General features: G+C 42.6%; 1 protein-coding gene across 1 annotated transcript in view; it reads left to right on the top strand.

The window, feature by feature from the left end:
• Positions 1-4902: 4902 nt before the first annotated feature.
• The window catches only part of NRAP (nebulin related anchoring protein), a 63656-nt gene continuing 47539 nt past the window's right edge, over positions 4903-21019 (top strand). Inside the window, exons 1-9 of the mRNA XM_025203176.1 lie at positions 4903-5187; positions 5711-5805; positions 6478-6565; positions 9973-10077; positions 12735-12839; positions 14114-14221; positions 15319-15423; positions 17046-17153; positions 18588-18692. Of these exons, the coding sequence (XP_025058961.1) occupies positions 5116-5187; positions 5711-5805; positions 6478-6565; positions 9973-10077; positions 12735-12839; positions 14114-14221; positions 15319-15423; positions 17046-17153; positions 18588-18692 (891 nt within the window). The 5' untranslated portion in view covers positions 4903-5115. The remainder of the gene's footprint in view (positions 5188-5710; positions 5806-6477; positions 6566-9972; positions 10078-12734; positions 12840-14113; positions 14222-15318; positions 15424-17045; positions 17154-18587; positions 18693-21019) is intronic.

Here is a 21019-nt window from a genome sequence, read left to right as displayed (position 1 = left end):
CCCCCCCTGCCCGCCCCGTCCTGCCCCGTCCCGTCCCATCCCGCTCCGCGCCGCGCCGCGCCGCCCCCGCGCAAGCAAAGCCCGCCCTGGCTCGCCCCGCGGGGGCAGGCTCCGTGCCCTCCCGGGCACTCGCACCTAGGGCTGATGTTGAAGCAAAGGGCAAGCAAGCAAAGCCCTCCCAGGGTCAGGCACCTGGCATTCATGCCTAGGGTCTGTGTTGAAGCAAGGGCAAGAGGCAGGCACTGTTTCCATCCCTGATATTCAAGTCTAGGGGTTAGGTTGAAGCCAAGGGCGAGAGAAGCCCTCCCTGGGCTGCCCCTTAGGGAGACAGGCACCCTTTCCATCCCTGGCATTTGTGCCTAGGGTTCATGTTGGAGCAAAGGGCAAGCAAAGCCTTCTCTGGGTTGCCCCTTAGGGAGACAGGCACCCTTTCCATCCCTGGCATTCGTGCCTAGGGCTCATGTTGAAGTGAAGGGCAACCAAAGCCTTCTCTGGGTCGCCCCTTAGGGAGACAGGCACCCTTTTCATCCCTGGCGTTTGTGCCTAGGGCTCATGTAGAAGCAAAGGGTAAGAAAAGCCCTCCCTGGGTCGCCCCTTAGGGAGACAGGCACCCTTTCCATCCCTGGCACCCTTTCCATTCCTGGCATTTGCACCTAGGGCTAATGTTGAAGTGAAGGGCGAGAGAAGCCCTCCCTGGCTCACCCCTCGGGAAGACAGGCCCTTAGCACACAGCTTTAGATCCTGGAGGTCCCCCCTCTCCCCAAAACCGAGGGGTGTTGAGGTGCGCGCTGCTGAGGAACCAGACCAGGGCTCCGGGATGCCCGTTGGCAGGCACAAAATGAGGGGATGCCTTCCCAGGGATCTGTGTGGTTTGTTCGGAGCTGTGGAGGTTTCCTACCAACCTCGCCCTGCCTTTATTCACTGTGGCCGTCACCCGCTGGGAACTCGCAGCCTCCGAGTGCTGTGGGTCACTTGCCAGGCAGTTCGGTGAGGGCAGAGTCCTGCTGGGGATGTTGGGGTGGGGTGTTCACTCCCATTGAAAACATGGTAGAAACCTTGCCTCTGGGGGTTAATTGGTAGTTTTGCACACGTTGGGTTTCCCAGCTGCAGTGGTGCAATGGGCAGATCCCATGTTCCCATGGCTGGTGCTATGCAGTGGGCCTTAATGTTCATAACTAGAATTGATGCGTGCTCCAAGACCAGATCAGCCACCGCAGTGGAGTTATAAGGTATGTAATATATACCGTATAATGCAGGTAATGATCTTATATTTAGAATCATAGAAAACGAGGGCTGGAGGGGACCTCAGGAGGTCACATCTAGTCCAACCCCCTGCTCAAAGCAGGACCAGCCCTAAATATGTTACCCCAGCCAAAGCTTTGTCTAGCCAGGTCTTAAAAGCCTCTAAGGATGGGGATTTCACAACCTCTGTGGGTAGCCTGTTCCAGTGGTTTACTACCTTCCTCCTGAGAGTTTTTTTATAATATCTAACATAAACTTCCCTTGCTGCAACTTGAGCTCACTGCTCCTTGTTCTGCCATCTGCCACCACTGAGAACAGTCCAGCTCCATCCCCTTTGTCACCCCGCTTCAGGTAGTTCAAGGGTGCTATTAAATTCCCCTTCAGTCTTCTCTTCTCCAGACTAAATAAGCCCAGTTTCCTCAGCCTCCCTTCACATGCCCTAGCCCACATGTTCTTGTTGCCCTCCATTAAACTCTCCGCTTTGTCCACATTATTTCTATAGAGTGGGGGGCCCCAAAACTGGACACACTACCCCAGATGTGGCCTCACTAGTACCAAATAGAAGGGCATAATCACTTTCCTCAATCTGCTGGCTATGCTCCTATTAATGCAGCCCTGTATGCTGTTAGCCTTCTTCACAACAAGGGCACTTTTGGCTCATATTTAGCTGATTGTCCACGGTAACCCCCAGGTCTTTTTCTGCAGAGCTGTTGCCCAGCCAGTCACCCCCAGCCTGCCCCAGTGCATGGGATTGTTCTGTCCTAAGTGCAGGGTTTTGTACTTGTCCTTTTTGAATTTCCTGAGATTTATCTTGGTCCAATCCCCCAATTTGTCTAGGTCTCTGAATCTTAGCACTACCCTGCAGCATATCTACTATTCCCCCACCCAGCTTGGTGTCATCAGTGAACTTGCTGAGGGTGCACACCAACCCATCTTCCAGATAGTTGATGAAGGTACTGAACAAAACTGGCTCTAGGACTGACCCCTGGGGCACTCTGCTTAATACTGGCTGCTAACTAGACATCAATGGATTACTACCCTTTGAGTCCAATGAGCCACCCAGTTTTCTATCCATCTTACAGGCCGCTCATCCAACCCGGACTTCCTTAGCTTATTTGTGAGAATGTTGTAGGAGAGGAGACTGTATCAAAAGCCTTGCTAAAGTCAAGGTATATCACATCCACTACTCTCCCCATGCCCACAGAGCCAGTCATCTCATCCTAGAAGGTAGATCAGGCATGATTTGCCCTTGGTGAATTCATGCTGACTGTTCCTAATCACCTTCTTCTCCTCCAAGTGCTTAAAAATGGATTCCTTGAGGACCTTCTTCATGATTTTTCCAGGGACTGAGGTGAGGCCAACTGGTCTGTAGTCCCCTGGATTCTCCTTCTTCCTGATCTTAAAAATGGGAACTATATTTGCCCTTTTGCAATCATCAATTCCCATGAGTTTTCCAAGATAATGGCCAGTGGCTCTGCAATCACATTGGCCCTCCCTCAGCACGCTCAGGTGCATCATGTCCAGCCCCATGGACTTGTACACATCCAGCTTTTCTAAATAGTCCCTAGCCTGTTCTTTTGCCACTGTCGGCTGCTCACCTCCTCCCCCAAAGTGTGCTGCCTGATACAGTAATCTGGGAGTGGACTCTGCCTGCGAAGACAGGTAAAAAAGGCATTGAGCACTTCAGCCTTTTCAGGAGTTTTTAAGGAGCTATCTCCTGTTTTCCCTAATGAAAAAGGACAACTTACTGACAATATGGACGTGATAGTGTCTATGCTTTTGCATGGTCTGCATGGATTTTAGGACAGCATCAGTCCATTGCGGGGGTTCTGTGGGATCAGTTGTTAGGATCACTTGTGCAGGCTTTATGTCCCTCCATTAATTTTTAAACATATTCTTTTAGCTTTTAGTGCACGGTCAGTGGGACTGCAAGAGCCTGTGGCTCTGGCTAATTTGTCCATGCCTCGTTTTGCATTCTTCGTTTTTCCAGGATTTTTTAACTTAATGCATTGTCGCTGGTAATACTCGGGCAGGGTGAGGGTATCCTATTTGAATACCCATGCATTCTGCAAGCAGCAATAATTCAGTTGTTGCCCAAAAAGGACATTTTCCATATTAAATGAAACACAACTTTATTGTTCTTACAGTGCAACCAGAACGAATAGTGCCCCAAATATTTGGGACACTGAGAACGGGGTCATTGAGTGGGGTTAACATGCAGGGAAAAGGGAGATAAAACTTCAGACCTCGGTTGGTGAGAAGGGCTCATAGCTACGAGCCTGTGGTGAGCAGCTTCCCCTCTTTTTGGCTGCTTGGCAATGTTGGGAGCTGGATTAGCATTGGAGCAACCTAGTATGAGGTTTGAGAGACTGAAGCAGCTGGGTCTTCACAGGGAGGAGGGAAGGGGTCTGTGGGGTCCCAGTATGAGGAGGTCTCCATGGGATGGGACTAGCAAACCCTGTGGCTGCTGTGCATGCTGTGGGCTGCCAAAGGAGAGAGCAGGTCGAATGCAAGTGACACCTTTGCCAGAGCAGACTCTCCTACAACGTGTGGCTACTCATAATGTCTATGAGCTGTTGCTGCCCTACCATGTCCATCTGTATTATCCGCTCTGTGCGGCCAGCATCTTCTAAGTTTCCCCTGACCCATATGAACTCCTTTCTCCTCCAGCTCCTTATTTAATTAGTTACCGCAGTGCACTCTTGGCAGCTTTGCTCTTTTCCTTCTCCCACCTGTCTTTCTCCTTTTCTTGCCTCAGAAATGTGTGCCATTCCTGAACAACCCTGTGACACTTCACAGAGGCATCCCCAAGCTCCTCCAACATCTTCTTGGTCTCTTCTTTACTCACAAGCTGAGCAGACCTTGGGGAGGGTAGTGGATAATGCTGGTGTGCCTGCGGGGGTAGCTCTTACAGCTGCTGATGCTGTGGGTCCCTGGAAGCTGGCAGGTTGACTGCCTTGCCGTGCAGGGGCTGGGCTGCACACATGGTTTTTAGATATCCCAGGGTCCCTGTGCACCTGGATCTTCCAACATTGTGTGCGCAGCCCAACTGCACATGCTTTTCTTTTTAGATGTCCACTGAGACTGGGATCCTTTCCCAGGGTCCTGGCCATGTTTTGCAGCTGCCAGGTGAAGGTGGGGGGGACTTGATTTACTCCCCCTTTCCAGCAGTTGCAAACCCCTGCCTTGGGTCCTGCCAGCAGTGGCATCATTGGGATCCAGTCTCTGATCTGGCACATGTGGCATGTCAGGAGGTGTGATTGCTTGGGTCAGGAATCAGCTCCCCTTGCACCATTAAGTGAACGTCTGCCAGCCCACTCTGAGTTACAATGTCTTCCTTGGGCTCCTGCTACTATAAACAGGAATATACATAAGACACAAATTAGCCCCCAGTGAAGTCATTCATTGTACATGGGGGAGACTAGCTACTACTTTGATAAACTGATGATGATGATGTGGCCTGTATCTTTATCTCCATCCTGGGGTTATGACGACTAATGTGAAACATCGAACTTCAATACTGAATGACCAGATTCTGTCATTCACATAGACATGATTTGTTTCTGTGACTTCACTCCTCTATTTAGAGAAAGATGTTGCTAACACCTCCCCTTCTGTATGTACTTACACAGTTGCTAAAATAATCCCTCTTAGTAACTGGCATCTTTAAAAGCCAACTAGCAGCTGACTTTGAAACAGAAGGTCAACCAAAGGAGCAGAGACTTTGCTTCAGAAGTTTAATGAGAGCAATTGATCATAGAAAAGGGGCTTTACAGAACTATCTGGAGTGTTACAAACAGGCCAAAAAGTCATCATCATCTTTTGAAGCTTTTGTGTGTATAGATATATACTCTTTGCTCTGTTGGTTTCAAGATGAATGTTCAGCCGTGTGCTAGATGTGGCTTTGGGGTTTACCCTGCTGAGAAGATTAACTGTATAGATCAGGTCAGTACACACACTCTCTCTTGATCATTTTGGAGTTTAATAGATATATGCAAAGTTACTTACTAATATATGGTTTGATCATGCTCCTGCTGGAGTTGCAGACTGAACTCCTAACCGTATACATTCTTTATTCATGGTGGCTATCGGAGTGAAGGTAAGCTTGGTTATGAGTGTTTTGTGCAAGATAATTAAAAATGACGAGGTTACAAACTTGCAAAGATAGTAATTTACCTTACTATTAAATTACTTACTATTATCTTACTATTTTTTTTATCTTGCTATTTTTTAAATTCTTTTAAATTACTTACTATTATTTTACTATCTTACTATTAAATTACTTACTATTATCTTACTATCTTACTAAAGATAGTAATTTAGTCTCCATTTAATGAATGCCATTTATGCAGTGGTAAATGGCTATTTATGAAATGGACAGAGGGGTCAATGTTGAGGTTTAAATATTGCTGGAATAATAAGGAAATATGAGACACCTTCACTATCTTTTAATCTTTTCTATTCCTAGACATGGCACAAAGCCTGTTTTCATTGTGAAATCTGCAAAATGAAGCTAACAGTAAATAACTTTGTTAGCCACCAGAAGAAGCCTTACTGTCAAGCGTAAGTGTACTTACTTTAAAAAAACAAACATAATGGCTTAAAACTTGAATTACCATAATTTTAATTGAAGATCAGCACTGGGCAGCCAACTGGTCTTCAACTGTTCTATGGAACTGGGTTAACTCCGTTGACTTTAGCAGAATTGCTCTGGATTTACATATATGGCAGAGATCAGAATCTAGCCATATGTATAAAATTCCCCTATTTAAGTCTTAAAAGATACCATTGTAAGTGCCATTGGAAATATTTTGGAACGTTGCCTGTTGTAACTGTAAGCAGTGATTTCCATATCAGTGGTTAAGAGTTAATAAGGCATGAATGCACTTAGTAACCAGAAAAATACGTAAAATGCAAATTTTTGGAGTTACATTTTTCAGGATGATTTGATTTTCTAATGATCAATTCCTGTCAAATTTCTTGGCTGAAAACAAGAGATGACAGTTGGTTTTTATTCTATTATTCTCTTTCGTTATTAGTAACACAGCATTGATATGATGATCATTAAAATTAATTGAGTTGTTGACACTTATTTCATAAAACAGTAAGTTGTACGTGATCTGATGGTTGCGTGGTGGAGGTGGTGCAGTGGTTTTGAGAAACTAAAAAGAGAGCATATCTTTCTGGTGGACAGTCTGATACATTTCTAATATGCTGTTATACCTTGTTTTATAGACATAACCCAAAAAACAACACATTCACAAGCGTATTTGAGACACCAATAAATTTAAATGTGAAAAAACAATCTGAAGCAGTAAGCGAGGTAAGAGTTTTAAAATAAATTGTATTTGCTTGTACTTTTTGTTTCTGGTATTGTAACCACATTGGGGTTTTTTTTTAAGAAATGTATTAAAAGACAACCCCTTTATTCAACTGCCCTGCCCTCTTTTGAGGTGAGCTCAGGTTTGGATCACACTTATTTCGAATGGTCTTTGTCACGGACCAAACCAAGGTCTGGATTCCAACAGATCCATACTTTGGCAGATTTGATATTTAGATCTGGAACAGATTTTTCTTCTTGATCGTATCTCTAGCTTGTTTTTGTTTGTCTGTAGATTGATTATACATCTCTTTTCAAATACATCAATTGTATATAGCAAGAGACATGCTTCCTAATATTTGTTGGATGTGTTTCAACAAAAGCTACAAAACCTGAACATTTTTTAAAATTAGCTTTGTATTTTCTTTAGATTTTTTCCCAATTTTTCAGCCGCATCTCATAAGTGCCTTACATGATCATTGTTCATTTAGGAAGAGGAACAAAGCATTATAGCTGTTAAATTCTACGTAATAAAGCTATTGGATTACATTGCAAAGCAAGGGAGAAAAGCCCAGAATGTCTCAGTTTCAGTAAAAAAGCCCAAGATGGTATTATAGTCTTACTTACTGTATTTTACTTACTTTGTGGCCTTAATTTACAATCCTTGCCCAGACAAAACATCCTTTGGTATTCTGTGAGTATCTTAGTAAGAAATGCAGGTTCAGTCTGTCAAAGGTTACCTTATCTAATATTCTACAAGGAAGTCTGTAGTATCCGTCACTGAAAATTGCCAGGAATGCAGAGCCGAGCTGTACAGACTTGATTATTAGTGCCAGTGGGTCATGAGGACATTTTCTTTAATGCTGGTTCACTTGCCTTAAATGTTGGGTCAAAATAAAGCTGAAGACTCAAAACAAAACTTGTATAAAATTGCCTGGTCTTTGACACGAACAACTAAATAGTTTAAATTTAATTAGAATATGCATCTAGACTCCCAGAAAAGTTTTTTTCAGCATTTGATAGATCTGGGCTGAGATGTGAGGGAGTTTTTCCTGTTGTTTTTAAAACATTTTTCTGAAATATTATTGCTAATGTTGATTTTCTTGGTTGTGTGATATGTCAGCTCCAAAAGGCGCCTAGAATCCCAAAAGGACTTCGAATTCTTTTTTATTTTCTAATGCCATTGCTTTCTGTTATGACCTCTTTTCTTCTGAAGGCATTTGTTTAAGTTTTGCACTTCTGGTGACTATTTAAAATAAGAAAAATATGTCAGAAGACCACTGGTTACTGGCTCATGTCCATGCATAATGTTGTTTTATTAAATGTGGTGCCTTTTAGTCCTCTAAAAATAATCGTATAGTAGTAGTAATAGTACTAGTGGTAGTAATAATAAGTATAGACAATGTGTTTCTATAGGATCTGGCATCTTATTAAAATTGTACATAAAATAATGGAAAACGGATGCAGCATTTTAAATTTTGCATGTACTAATATCTGTTTCTCTTTCTTCTTGATCAAGTTGATAGTATACATTTAATAACATTTATCACATATTACACTCCTTCTGTCATTGTACTTCTATAGCATTTTTATGCATCATGTTTTTGCAATATCCTGGACTCCAACAATGACAACAACATCAAGTTCACTTCCTTTAAGATGTGTGTGTGACGGATCTGGTCTGGAATGAGCCTGGGATTACTGCAAATTCTATTTCTGTTTCCCGGCTGTGATATGAGACCCTATTACTTCCAGTGTATGTGGGCATACACGCCAAGCAAATTATAGCTCGGAGATCACTTTCCCTTGCTTTCTCACCTAGAGCACCTCCTGTCCCTTTCAATCATAGAGTGAATTTGAGCTCCAAAGACACGATTTCTAAGTGTATCTACAGGCCTAATCCAGGCTTTATTGAAAATGCCTTTTCACTTCTATGGCAGCTTGTAGTATAGAAAAAATTTGGCGTTGGGTCCCAAATGAAAATAACAAACTAGTTTGTGCTTAAGGCACTAGACTGAGGCTTAAGAGATGAAAATTCAATTCCTTGCTCTGCCACTTATGTTTGGTGTGACCTTGGGCAGGGCATTGCCATCTTTGTGCTTCCTTCTTTAATTGTATAATGAAGATATTGTATAATGAGGACAATATATACATTTCAGTATTATGACTTCTTCAGGGCAATGCATGTGCCAGTATAGCACAAGATGATCTTGATTTTATTTGGGTCTCTAGGTATTATTGCAATACAAATAAAGAATTATAATAATAGACATCAGATTAGACGATGCCCTTAAGTATATTCACACAACCTCACTGACCTCATTGAAGTCAGAAAGGGATAAATGAGAGCAATATTGCCTTGTGACTGATACTTAGGACTAGTGTTTCATGGTGGTTTCCTTCACAAAATATCTCTTACTAACATTTGAATTGTATGATCTGCTTAGATTTTTATGGGATTTTAGTCTTCATTACTATGTGCGTGTGTGTGGGGGCTGGGCATGGAGGAAGGGGAGATGTGTCTAGGAACCACTTAGATCTTCTTGATGGGTTTCAACTGCAATGCGCTGTTTCCCTAAGAGCGAGTAGCTCCAATGACTGCAATTTGTTTTAGTTAGAAGTCACCAAGTGGATGAGAGCTAATCTAGCCTCTACTTCATACACCCCTTGGGTAGGGATGGGAGACAGGTAGGAGAAAGTATAAACCCATTTATGGTGCTCACAGGGTAGGGCAGCATGCCGAGAAAGGTTGTGATAGGCAGACAAAGAGGAAATATTGGTAAAGGGGGCTCTGTGGAATCTGTGAGTATGGAGATCTGAATCCAGTGAACAGTATTTTCCTGTGGGCTTCAAAGTTTCCATAGTCCAGGCCTGCTCAATGAAGGGTTTTCATAGATTCATAGATGCTGGGGGCTGGAAGGGACCTTGCAGATCATTGGGTCCAGCCCTCCCACTCTAGGCAGGAAGACAACTATATATCCATTGGTCCTGGTCTTCCCCAGGGGTGCCCTGGTGAACAGTTGTGCACCGAGCTCCTGATGCACTCCTCTGATACAGCAGTAATGAACACAATGGTTTCTGTCTGTAGCAGTACAGGTTTTCTCTTAACTAGAGCGTGGTATTGAAAGGAACACCCGGTTTGCACTGGTTAAGGATCTGGGACCCAGAAAGACACAAACAAAGTCCCACAATGTGGTGGGCACATTGCTTACATCTGGCGTGCAAGCCACTAAAGTCTGGCATTCGTTTTGGAGTATTGATTTCACTTCTACTCGCCTTTTCCCTTGCAATTCACTCTAACTCTACAGTGCTGTACACCCAGGCATTTTTCCAGCTTTAAAATGATGCCCTTCTTTGCCTTTTGCATCTACGGTAAGAAAAAAAATATTGATGCTGAGTTTTTGTTGCAGGGTAAATATCGAGAAGAAGGGGAACGATTCAAATCTGTTTTCCAGTGGGATATGAACTGCAGAGAGGTGGAAGCCGCGTGTAAAGTTCAGCAGCTGGCCAGTCAGGTAAAAGAAGCCCTTCGAGGGTACACCTTTCTGGAGCTTGCCAGGAGGCATCCTGCGAAGCGTTGCTTTGGTGTGCGCTACTTCCCCATGCTAAATAAAATGATGGTTGGCATGCATTTATGCACAGCATTTGACTCAGAACAGTCCATTTCCTTTTTTTTTTTAGAATGGCCTGTTTAATTTTCATTTGTTTTTCAAGGCAGTGCATTGTAATTGTTAAAGCAGGGGAGCAAAAGTCAGGAGGTTTGGGGACTACCTCCACTGCAATACTAGATGCAGTTGAAGCAAGTATCAATATACCCTGGCTAGCTTTAATTTACCTAGATCAGGCACCAAAAGCAGTAAACCTGTCACAATATGGACTTCAGTGTAGGCAACTCCATGGACTTTTTTGTTGATTGAAGCCTTTGCTGCTCTGGTTTTGCTCTTTTGGGCCTCAAGCTAGCAGAGTTATCTTGGGTATAGCTACATATGCTGCAATTGCACTCCTGAATGGGGTGCAGAAATACTCTTGACTCTGATCTTGGTCCTATTCCTGAATGATGAGCATAGTCAAGTCACTTATCTTCCCCATGCCTTGTTTCCTTCTCTATGTAGTGAACTAATTAGATTTGCTCACAATTAAAGATCCTCAAGTGAAGGGCACCATGTATATTATTATTATAATCCATCATTTTTCTTGCCACATTGTCAAGTACTGAATGAAATTCTGGCCCTACAGATATCCATTGTAAAACTCTCATTTGACTTCAGCATATTCAGGATTTCATCCACTTATGTTTTCCTAGGGGCTTATTTCTTCCTAACGTCATTTTTCTTCTGACTCGATCCTCCTACAAAGTTGTGACGCAGAATTTATGGCAGCGTTTCCTTTTAAAGATGACATGTAGATGTGCCACAAAGATGGGATCAGGGGGAAGGAGCAATAGGACAATGGCTGAGGAATTCCTTATTAAACTCATTTATGTGAGAGAATGGAAAAGGGAGCACAGACAATGACATGATGTGCATTGTTTTAAAACAGGGGTGCTTAACATCTGGCCTGCAGGTCAGATCTGGCCTGTGAGGCTGTGTTATATGGCCCATGGACCTCCCCACAGGTCCAAAAATTTGGCAGCCGAGAAGAGGTGAATTGCTACTTACTGGCTGCATCCAGACAAGCGTGGCCATGTGATATGTGGCACTGTGGACCCGTCCTGGGGTGCCACACACCTCGCATTCAGGTGTTCCCCATGCTGCAATGTAGCAGTGCAGTGGGGAGTGGAGTCGGGGGGGATTTTTGACCCTGGGAGATCCTCGGGTCAAAAAACCCCACGCAAAAAAAGCGGGGCGGCACATGCAGGGAGCAGCATGTGCCACCCAAAACTGGAGGCTGGCCAGCCTGAGCCATGCTTTGGTTGCCGACCAGGCTCTGAGCGGTAGGATCTCTGTGGCTGCAGCTCCCTGAGGCCCCCAGGACTCCAGGCTAATATTAAAAAACCCCTCCCTTAATTAAAGATAGGAACTTTGATAGAAAATGGCAGGTTGGCTGGTTTAATGGACAATGTTGGGCTATAGACTGTTTCTGCTTATAGCTGGGCAGATGAGATTCATCCTAGGTAAGTAATAACCAAATGCATTGCCATCTTGGACAGGCTCAGCCCATGACCTACATCCCCAATGTCATCATCACTCTTTTCAAAACTCTGAACCACGAGTGAAGAATAGATGTCACATTTGTCCCAGGACGAGTTATGCCTGTTTTTGTCCTAGAACGGAAAAGTTGTGAGATTGGTGTGTACGCATGTTGTCCTTACCGTCTGAGTTTAGCGAGTGGTTGAATGCACTGCCGCTTTTGATCCAATGATACAATCCCCAGACAGCCTTCACTTGCTCTTCATGATATCCTAGTGCAAACTGTTAGCGATTCTTATCCCATGAACCTTTATAGGATTTGTCCTGGGACAACAGACATGGATGTCTGAATGACTGCACATTGTCCCGAGAAAAAATGGTATCTCCTGGGACAAATGCACCATCTATTTGTAGCCAGAATCTAAGAAAGTTGTAGAAGTTGCCCCTTTTGGTAGAGGGATGTGCATATGGCCTATACTATGCCTGTTCTTCAGGTAAACAGCAAATGTCATTTCTCAAGGTTATCAGTCTGGTAGTTTCCACTTGCTATAATTTTCTATGAAGAAAAGTATTGAAAAAAAGAAAAGAAAATGTATTTGTCTTGAATTTGCAGAAAAAGGACAATATTTTGGTCTGCATATATACTTACACGCTGTTTAGCATGCATTTAGCAATAATAATAATGATGGCCTAGCAGAATAGTTGCTGTTTGCATGATGCAGTGAACTACTCAGCAAATATTCGACTGGAAATTTGGGGGAAATAAGCCCTAATTCCATATCACATATAAAAACGTTGCAGAATGTGCACAGAAATATTTTGCAATAAAATTCATCTCTATATGCAAGGACAGAACCAAGTCCATGAACCAGTTAAACTCCAACTTTGTATTAAAAATAATAAGACTCACGTGGATATATTTGTTGTGCTTTCTATTTATACAGTGTAAGTTGATTTTTGTGATGGATTTTTATTTGTTTTCCTCTTCCCTAGTAAATTCATTATTTATGTTTAAACCTATTCACTTAATCTTTCCTTTCTAGAAAACCTATCAAGCGGCATATGGGGAGGGCAAGACCTGGTATTCTGGAGCCATTCCAGATCCTGCAATGGTCAGGATAGCTCAGTCGCAGAAGACTCTCAGTGATGTAAGTGGGCTGACCTTTGCAGCAGCTTTATTTTTATAGCTTATTTTATATTCTGAGGGCTTACTCATTCATAGTAGCTAAACTGTCAATAACAAATTACCAAAGGAAAGGGTGACATGGAGTTGAACTTTGTTGAACAACAGTGTTTTTTTAGCCTTTGTGTGCTCTGTCTGTCTAGATATACATTTACAGTCAAAGTTACCTAGGAGTGTTACTTCCCAGTTTAGATATATTCAAAAGGAATTATCATGACTTTCAGAAGTTAAGATACAGTTCAGTTCCTGGACAGTAACATGTCTGATGACATGTCCTGCCTACCCAACATCTTCTAGCATGGCTACCGTCAGTGAAGTAGCTCCACTGATGGAAAATGGGACGTCATTCTCCCCTTGTACTTGGCCTTGGTGAGGCCACAGCCAGAGTACTGCATCCAGTTTTGGGCCCCAGAATTAAAAAAGGATGTGGAGAAGCTTGAGGGAGTCCAGAGAAGAGCCACATGCATGATCAGTGGCCAGGAAAACAGACCTTACGACGACAGGCTAAGAGCCATGGGACTCTTCAGCCTGGAAAAGCACAGGCTCAGGGGTGATCTGGTGGCCACCTATAAGTTTATCAGGGGTGTTCACCAGTATCTGGGGGAACGATTGTTCACCAGAGCGCCCCAAGGGATGACGAGGTCGAATGGTTATAAACTACTGCAAGACCGTTTCATGCTGGACATAAGGAAGAATTTCTTTACTGTCCGAGCCCCCAAGGTCTGGAGTAGCCTGCCATTGGAGGTGGTTCAAGCACCTATATTGAACACCTTCAAGAGTAAATTGGATGCTTATCTTGTTGGGGTCCTATGACCCCAGCTGACTTCCTGCCCTTCAGTCTGGGGGGCTAGACTTGATGATCTTCCAAGGTCCCTTCCAGCCCTAATGTCTATGAAATCTATGAAAACACATTTTATTTTTCATGGAGTACACAAGTACCTATAGCTGTCCATTCAGCCACAGTGAGTAAAGAACTGAAAGACATATGTAATTAGCAGTAGTCATGTATAAACTACTGTGTATCAAATATGCAGATGGATTTTTTCCACTGTAGCTGAGATTTTTTTGTAACTAGGAAAAAATATGAAATACATGTTCTTTTGTGTGTCATTTATTCTAAAACACCTTAAACATGTATGGGATATGCATTACCTACTTTGCTTATTTTTTTTGTTTTTAAAAAGAGGGGTCACATTAATGAACAGAGTTTTTTTTAACAAAAAAAAATGTCACTTCTAGGTGAAATACACAGAAGATTATGAGCAACAGAAGGGAAAAGGCAGCTTTCCAGCCATGATCACTCCAGCTTACCAGATTGCTAAGAAAGCCACTCAGCTAAGCAGTGATGTAAGACTCAATTTTCTTTTGTGTGCATTGAAGTTACTAAAGTTCAGGAAATCCTGGTTTTAAATAGTTGACATTAAAGAGCACAGTTGGTGCCCAACACCCATCTTAAAATTAATCCTGCAAAAGTGGTAAATCTTTTACTTTATTGACACATTGACTTGGGAACCTACCTCGCCTTGGAAGAATACCATAAATGACAGCTTGCAGCATGGGCATCTTCTAAGATACAGCAAATTTTTGTGTAATTCATGACATAATTGCTATTTCAGCTTAAAAAAAAAACCCTTTGTGTTTTGTTTTTAAGCTAAACTGATTACTCTTATTTTCCTATTTAATTTTCATTGATTTGTTTATCCACTTATTCTGGCCTTTTCATCTTTCTTATTATATAATGATACATACCAGTACAATAGTGAACTTAATTTTCTTTAATGTATGTATATGATAGATGTTTACATATGTATTATAAAAATAACAATCCAAAAAGCTGTCATGAAAATAAGCCCCCCTTCAAATCCTTGTAGAAACATGCAGTGGGTTTCATGACCAGCATGCAGCAATGCAGTGATACAGTTGTCAGATAGCGTTTTGGTGCCATTACAGAGGAATTTTGCAGTATTTTTATACTGCTTACAAATGTAATTTAAAATGTTGGCTATTTTGGGCATTGACTTCAGTAGGAGCTGGACTCAAGTTTTTATATGAAGACAGCCTGGCTGTATTGCACGTATTGCTGGAATTATTTAGCATTAAAAAAGTAGTTATAAACATTTCCCTCAACAGTGCTCATGTTTTCTTTACATAAAATTAACACTTTTGACACTATAGACCTATAATGGAAATAATAGAACATTTGAGCTAATAATGCCAATGAGTAAAGTCAGAATACTCTGTAATGATCAATGGTGATCATTTCATCAATGGTGGCTGCACCTTCTTTTGTATTTACAGCCAAGAGCTTTATACTGAGGACATAACATTGAAAATAATTAGCTGACTCAAAGATCAGTTCTGCTGCCCTTTCCAATCTCATGGAAGGAGATAACCAGATATTTACTAGTAAAGGGCTTTAAAATGCATTCAATTTATGCTTCCAGGTAGAGTATAAGCGTGGACATGAAGAAAGGGTCTCCAAGTTCACCTCTGTTGTAGACACTCCTGATATACTACATGCAAAAGTTGGAGGGCAGCTTACAAGTGATGTAAGTAAAGTAGGAGGAGAGAATAAGGAGATCTTTTAAACTGCTTAAATAGTTTCTTGAAGCACAAAGACAAATACAATCTAATACTTAAATCAGAGCTTTTGAAGCACACATCTGTCTAAAAGTTTGCTTAGCAGAGTCTGTTATTCATGTTGCTAGACGCTTCCTATTAAAAGACCTATTTTAAGTTGCTTATACCTTTTCTAAACCATAACCTTTTGAGCTGAAATGATTCATGTTTGTTTCTATCTCAGCTAAAGATTTTTTTGGGATGTCAACTAAAACTGTTCAGCCATTTCTACGGGGCGTAGGGGAAAAGCACGTTCCATCTTTGAAAAGTTCTGGTGACTTTTCCTTGAGAAACTGTAGTGCTTGCATGCTTTGACATCTGACAGTTAGGTGACTTTTGGTCAGGGATATTCCTTTTCCATCCTTGTGAAAATCCATCCAAGTTCAGACCTATTTTAAGACTTTGAAAAATTGTAGTTTACATAGGACTCATATAAAATGTTTAGATTTTAGTTTATATGTTCCCCCCCAAATCCATCTCCTCTGCACATACTCTGTCTGGGGCCGAGCAGGACTTTTCCTGTGGTTGCAGCTTTCTGCAGTTGTGGAGCAGACCTGGGTAGAAAGGGAAGCAAGGAGCCCATCTCTCCTGTGTTGTCATATCCTCTTGCGAGAGTCTGAGCAGTGAAAGGGAGGAAGTTGCCTGACTTGAATACATGAGGGGGACAAACCTGGGTAATAATTTGGGACAAAGATCCTCAGAGCCTGTTGGAGAAAGACTAGGGATGGAAGCTGATAGGTGGGGAGGGAAACTAGGCTTACAGCTGGGGTGGGCTGGGCAAAGAACTGGGAACCAGTACAGTAGAAAAGGAGGTGGGTTGGTAGACAACTGGAGAGAACTCACGATGGGGCAAAGGCTGAGACTGGGAGCTGGGAAGGGGATACTGGGATTGGATGGGGAATATGGAGAAGAGGAAGAGAGGATCTTCATTTACTATGTACACACAACTTCACTGCTAGAACATGGGAGGTTTGGGCCTCTGCCTGAGATCTCTTGAGCATATGTTAACAACCTTGGCAGCAGCGGGACATCGCCTGCAATGGTCCCCCTGCTTTACCTGTGGTTGTTTAGGGCGTTATATCTTGTGTTGTATCAGGGTTGATTGTGTACCTTTGCTAAGAGGTTAGACTATGGGTTTGTATAGGATGGTTTGGATAGGGATGCTGCTGCCTTGGGCAGGGGGTTGAACTAGATGACTTCTCAAGTTCCCTTCCAGCCCTATTCTGTAATTCTGTGATTTCAACTTCTGCAACAAATAAAGGAGGGACTGACAACAGCCTCTTTCATTTCACAACTGTGTTTCTTCACCCTGGGCACTGAATCAGCCAGAGGTCTTGTGAATCAAATAGTATGCCATTGTATATTAAATAATGTATGATAATACATACTCAGATGGGTGGTGGGGGGGAACTTAAGGCACTTTAATTCTAGCATTTCCTAATTTTGAGTACTTACTTTGCAAACGTAATGCTTTTCTTTTAAAGTTGCTTTTGTTTGCTGTATATATAAATGTGTGTGCTCTATTTGTTCCTAAATGATCTTGTTTTTACAGTTAAAATACACAGAAGATTATGAACAACAGAGAGGGAAAGGGAGCTTCCCTGCTATGATCACCCCAGCTTATCAAATAGCGAAGAGAGCTAATGAGTTAGCCAGTGATGTGAGTGACAAAAACTCTTTTGTGATAACCGCATGTTTGTCTTTGGGCGATATTCTTTTCTGACAAAACTTGTGGCATCGTTTTTTGTGTGGCCACAGGCCTTTGCTTAAGCACAGAGGAAAATAAGATCTCGATGTTCATGAAACCAGCAGCGGTCATACCTGTGAGCTGGGTTCTCCACCCGCTCTTAGTTGCACTTGCACACCATAGGGAGGAGGGGACCACAAGGAGTCAGGCCTCTGATTTTGTGCTGCCCAGCCATGGCATAAATTGGAGCTGCTTATTTGCAATTCTTATTTATACCAGTGGTACAATGGTCCTCCATGACCTTACACCAATGGCAGATAGGGTTTAGCAGAGCTTTTCTCTACTATGAATTTCCCTGTCCCTATGAATCCCCTGTCCTGCTCAGCCCTCCCTTTATGTTGGCAGAGGAGGGAGCACCATGCAAGTGCTCCAGAACAGTCTTGGTGGACTAAAGAAGCCAGCCTTTTGAGAATTAATTATATGTCTATAAATAAAACTATGGCTATAAATGTCTATAAATAAAACTATGGCTATAAATAAAACAGAGTCCCGATAGTATATAAAGTATGTCTTTTGGCTCTGGCCTCACAATATGATTCTTCTTCCCCTTCTGCACCTGAAAAGCCCAATCCAAACCACATCAAATCATAAAAAGGATTTGCAATAGAAAATTACCAGGCTCCTTTGATTAATGAACATATTTTCCAAATGACTCATTAGTGTCATTTTATATCTGGGCAGTGATAGGAACTATAGATTGTACAATGTGCTAGATGCATGGATGTGACTTTAAATTGTGACCGCAGAGTTATTCAGGTCATTAACTCATCAGTGAAAATTAAGAGGGGCCCATAGTTTATTATGCACATTGTCCTTGATCTGTGGGAAGCTTCAGCATGTGTTTTTTTAGCTTCAACAGGGATAGTGTAAATCCTGGCCCTACACTTGAACTCTCAAATAGAATAAGACTCTCATTATCACTTTGCAGAATAAAATCTCCTATTAATTATTAGTGGTGGGCAAACAATCCTTCTGTACAACATGCAAAAGACCGTGAGATTAAGCAGGATGAATGGCACCTATGGTAATTTTGCACTTAGGTTCATTATTTGTTGTTTTTGAATCCCTTGGCGCATCGGGCATCAGCTGCTACTTAGCAGAGGATACTGGTATTGATAGACTAGTGATCTAAACTGGTAGGGCATATTGTATGATCTTAAAATAATGTGAAACCAAACACTGCTATTTTGTTGTTCTAGATTCACGTAGCAAACATGTCTTCCATGGGCTGATAGCTATGGACATTTTGGCAATCCCTTATCATCAACATGTGCGTGTGATTTATTATGCAGCAAATGCATAACAGGCTAAACTCATCTGGCTTGCTCTTTTTTAATTTCCTGTTAGGTGAGGTATCATCAAAGGTATGAAAAAGAGATGAGGGGAAAAGCCAGCCAAGGAGTTGGAACAGATGCTGCTTTCACAAGAGAAAACGTGGATCAGTTTAGTCAGGTATGGAGCTGTTAAGAGATGTTGTGCTGCAGTTGATTATTCATACTGCCATAAAGTTTCACAAGGGCAATGCAACCTGCTGCCCTCTGGCTTAAACTTTGTTTCCCTCCAGGAGAAATCTAAGCCTCAAAAGAAAGAGGATGAGGTGTTAGAGAGAAGGCAGTTAGACATATTCTCTGGGCCAACATTTCTGGATGTCTTAGTAGCTTTGCAGCTTTAAATAAATTCAAACAGCACTTAAGATCATAGAAGGTCTCTAAAACTTTGGCTGTGCATAAGAGTGATATTTTTACCCTGACAAGCTGTTCTTCAACTATGTGAGGACAAACAGGCTTCCTTTCAACACTGTCCACTGTGGCTTGATTTTGTTTAATTTTTCAGCAAATATTATTATGGTGGCAATGCTAAAAAATCCCCATGTCCTTTTTTTACTGAAATGATGCCTCTCCCTTGGAAGATGTACAGCACAAAATATCATAACCCCAAGGATTATATTTGAAGAGACAATTATTATTTCTTCATGTGCTGTTCTTAGAGGTGTCAAAATTATGAGCAGTCTAAATGTAATTTTTAATCCTCTTCATTTTTTTTTATCCTATCTTTCATGATCTTGTTGGGGCAGATTATAATACCCTTTTTCAAATTGGACAGGACACTACCCATCCAATAGTTTCATTGATGTGAACATGGCTATTTTAGGAGTAAAGTGCTATGTAACATGTGTTAAGGGTATTAGAAGCCAACCCAACAGGATCAAGAAAATAAGTGAGATTTGAAGTTTATAGCCTCAGCTCTTTTTGAGCTGTCGGAATGAAAAATTCCTATTTTGTTAAAAATCTGTTTTGTACATGTTTGGATAACTACTAAGTGTCTGAGTTGATTTAGCTCAAACTTGGAAATGTCAGTTTTGGACTGAGATCAAAGATAGGAAAAAAATGAAAGACATTTGTTGAGGAAGTTGTAAAGAACTGAAGAAGAGAAGTCAGAATGGAAGTTAGAAATCAGCCTGAAGAACAGCATTTTAAAAGAGCGACCCAGCTAATCATTCATGGTTATTTTTAGAGCCTCTGTGTGTGTATATATATATATCTTTTTAGGTACAGAACAAGTACAGAGGCTGTTCCCAGACCTCAGTCTGGTGTGACCTTATCTTAACATGTGATATTGGATGCAACACAACATGACTACAATGCACTTCTTTGCGGTGAGAGCCCTTAGGAGAGAGAATGCAAAAATAGGCAGGGTTTACTTCTTTCCTACACTATTTATGCCATTCCTGACCAGGCAGATATTTTCAGGAGTGGGTGTGTGTCCCCGGCCTGTCTGGGACACACACCCAGACAGGCCGGGGTGTGCGAGGAGGCTGGAGCGGGTTTCACTGCTGTGAACCTCTTGTCCGAGGTGGTGTAGCGGCAGCGTCTGAGGCAAAGCAGCAGTACAGTTCAGCGGTGGGAGGGCAAAACCCCTGCTCCCAGTGCTTTCTGCCGTCTATCCAGAGCCCAGCCTGGCCCAGGCTGCCCTGCCCTGCACAGATCCGGGGGCACACGCCCGCTCCCATGCCCTCCTGGACAGGTGGCGAGAGCCGCTGGAGGAGCCACCAGAAGAGCAGCTCCCAGACCGGTGGCATGCAGTGGCAGGAGTTCCCCTCCCCAAGTCTCCCGTCTGCCCACCCCAGCTGGGCAGCTTGTCCCAGCCCCAGCCTCAATCTCTTCCTCGCTGTGGAGGTGTTGATCTGCCTCCCCCCCAATGCCCCTTCCCTCCCCTCTCTGCCCACCAAAATAGACTTACCAGTTGGAGGTAGCTTTATCCAGTGTCATCGAGGACTGCTGCCTGTTTAGTCTATGGCCGAATCTCTGAATTGGTGCCGAATCTCCGGATCTGAATCGGCTGAATCGAATCAGAACAGTGATTTGAATCACTGAATCGAATCAGTGTCCCTCTGAATCCGAATCCAAAGCAAATACTTGCTGCTTTGCACTGGCCTACTGGTTGGGACACGGGAGTGCTAAAGCGTGGGGACTGCCTGCTGCCTAGCCCTGCACTTTAATACCCTTGTGCCCCAGTTGGCAAACTGCACTGGAGTTTATTTCTTCACCTTAATAGCACGTGGAGATACACCTCTAATAACATCGTGTGGCATGTCATGGCACCCTCAAAAGGATCTCAAGGCACCACAGGGTGCTGTTGCACCCTGGTTGAAATCAGTCTGCGAGAACAACAAGAATGACAACGTTAACACAATGAACTTCTTTGCTTGCTTTGTTTTTTCACTTTCATACTACCCGAGTAGCTCTTAATGACAGAGTGACTTCATCCTCAACAGATCC

Source organism: Alligator sinensis, unplaced genomic scaffold, assembly GCF_000455745.1.
Source record: "Alligator sinensis unplaced genomic scaffold, ASM45574v1 scaffold559_2, whole genome shotgun sequence".
Taxonomy (NCBI): Eukaryota; Metazoa; Chordata; order Crocodylia; family Alligatoridae; genus Alligator; species Alligator sinensis.
This window is presented reverse-complemented; position numbering and strand designations above follow the sequence as displayed.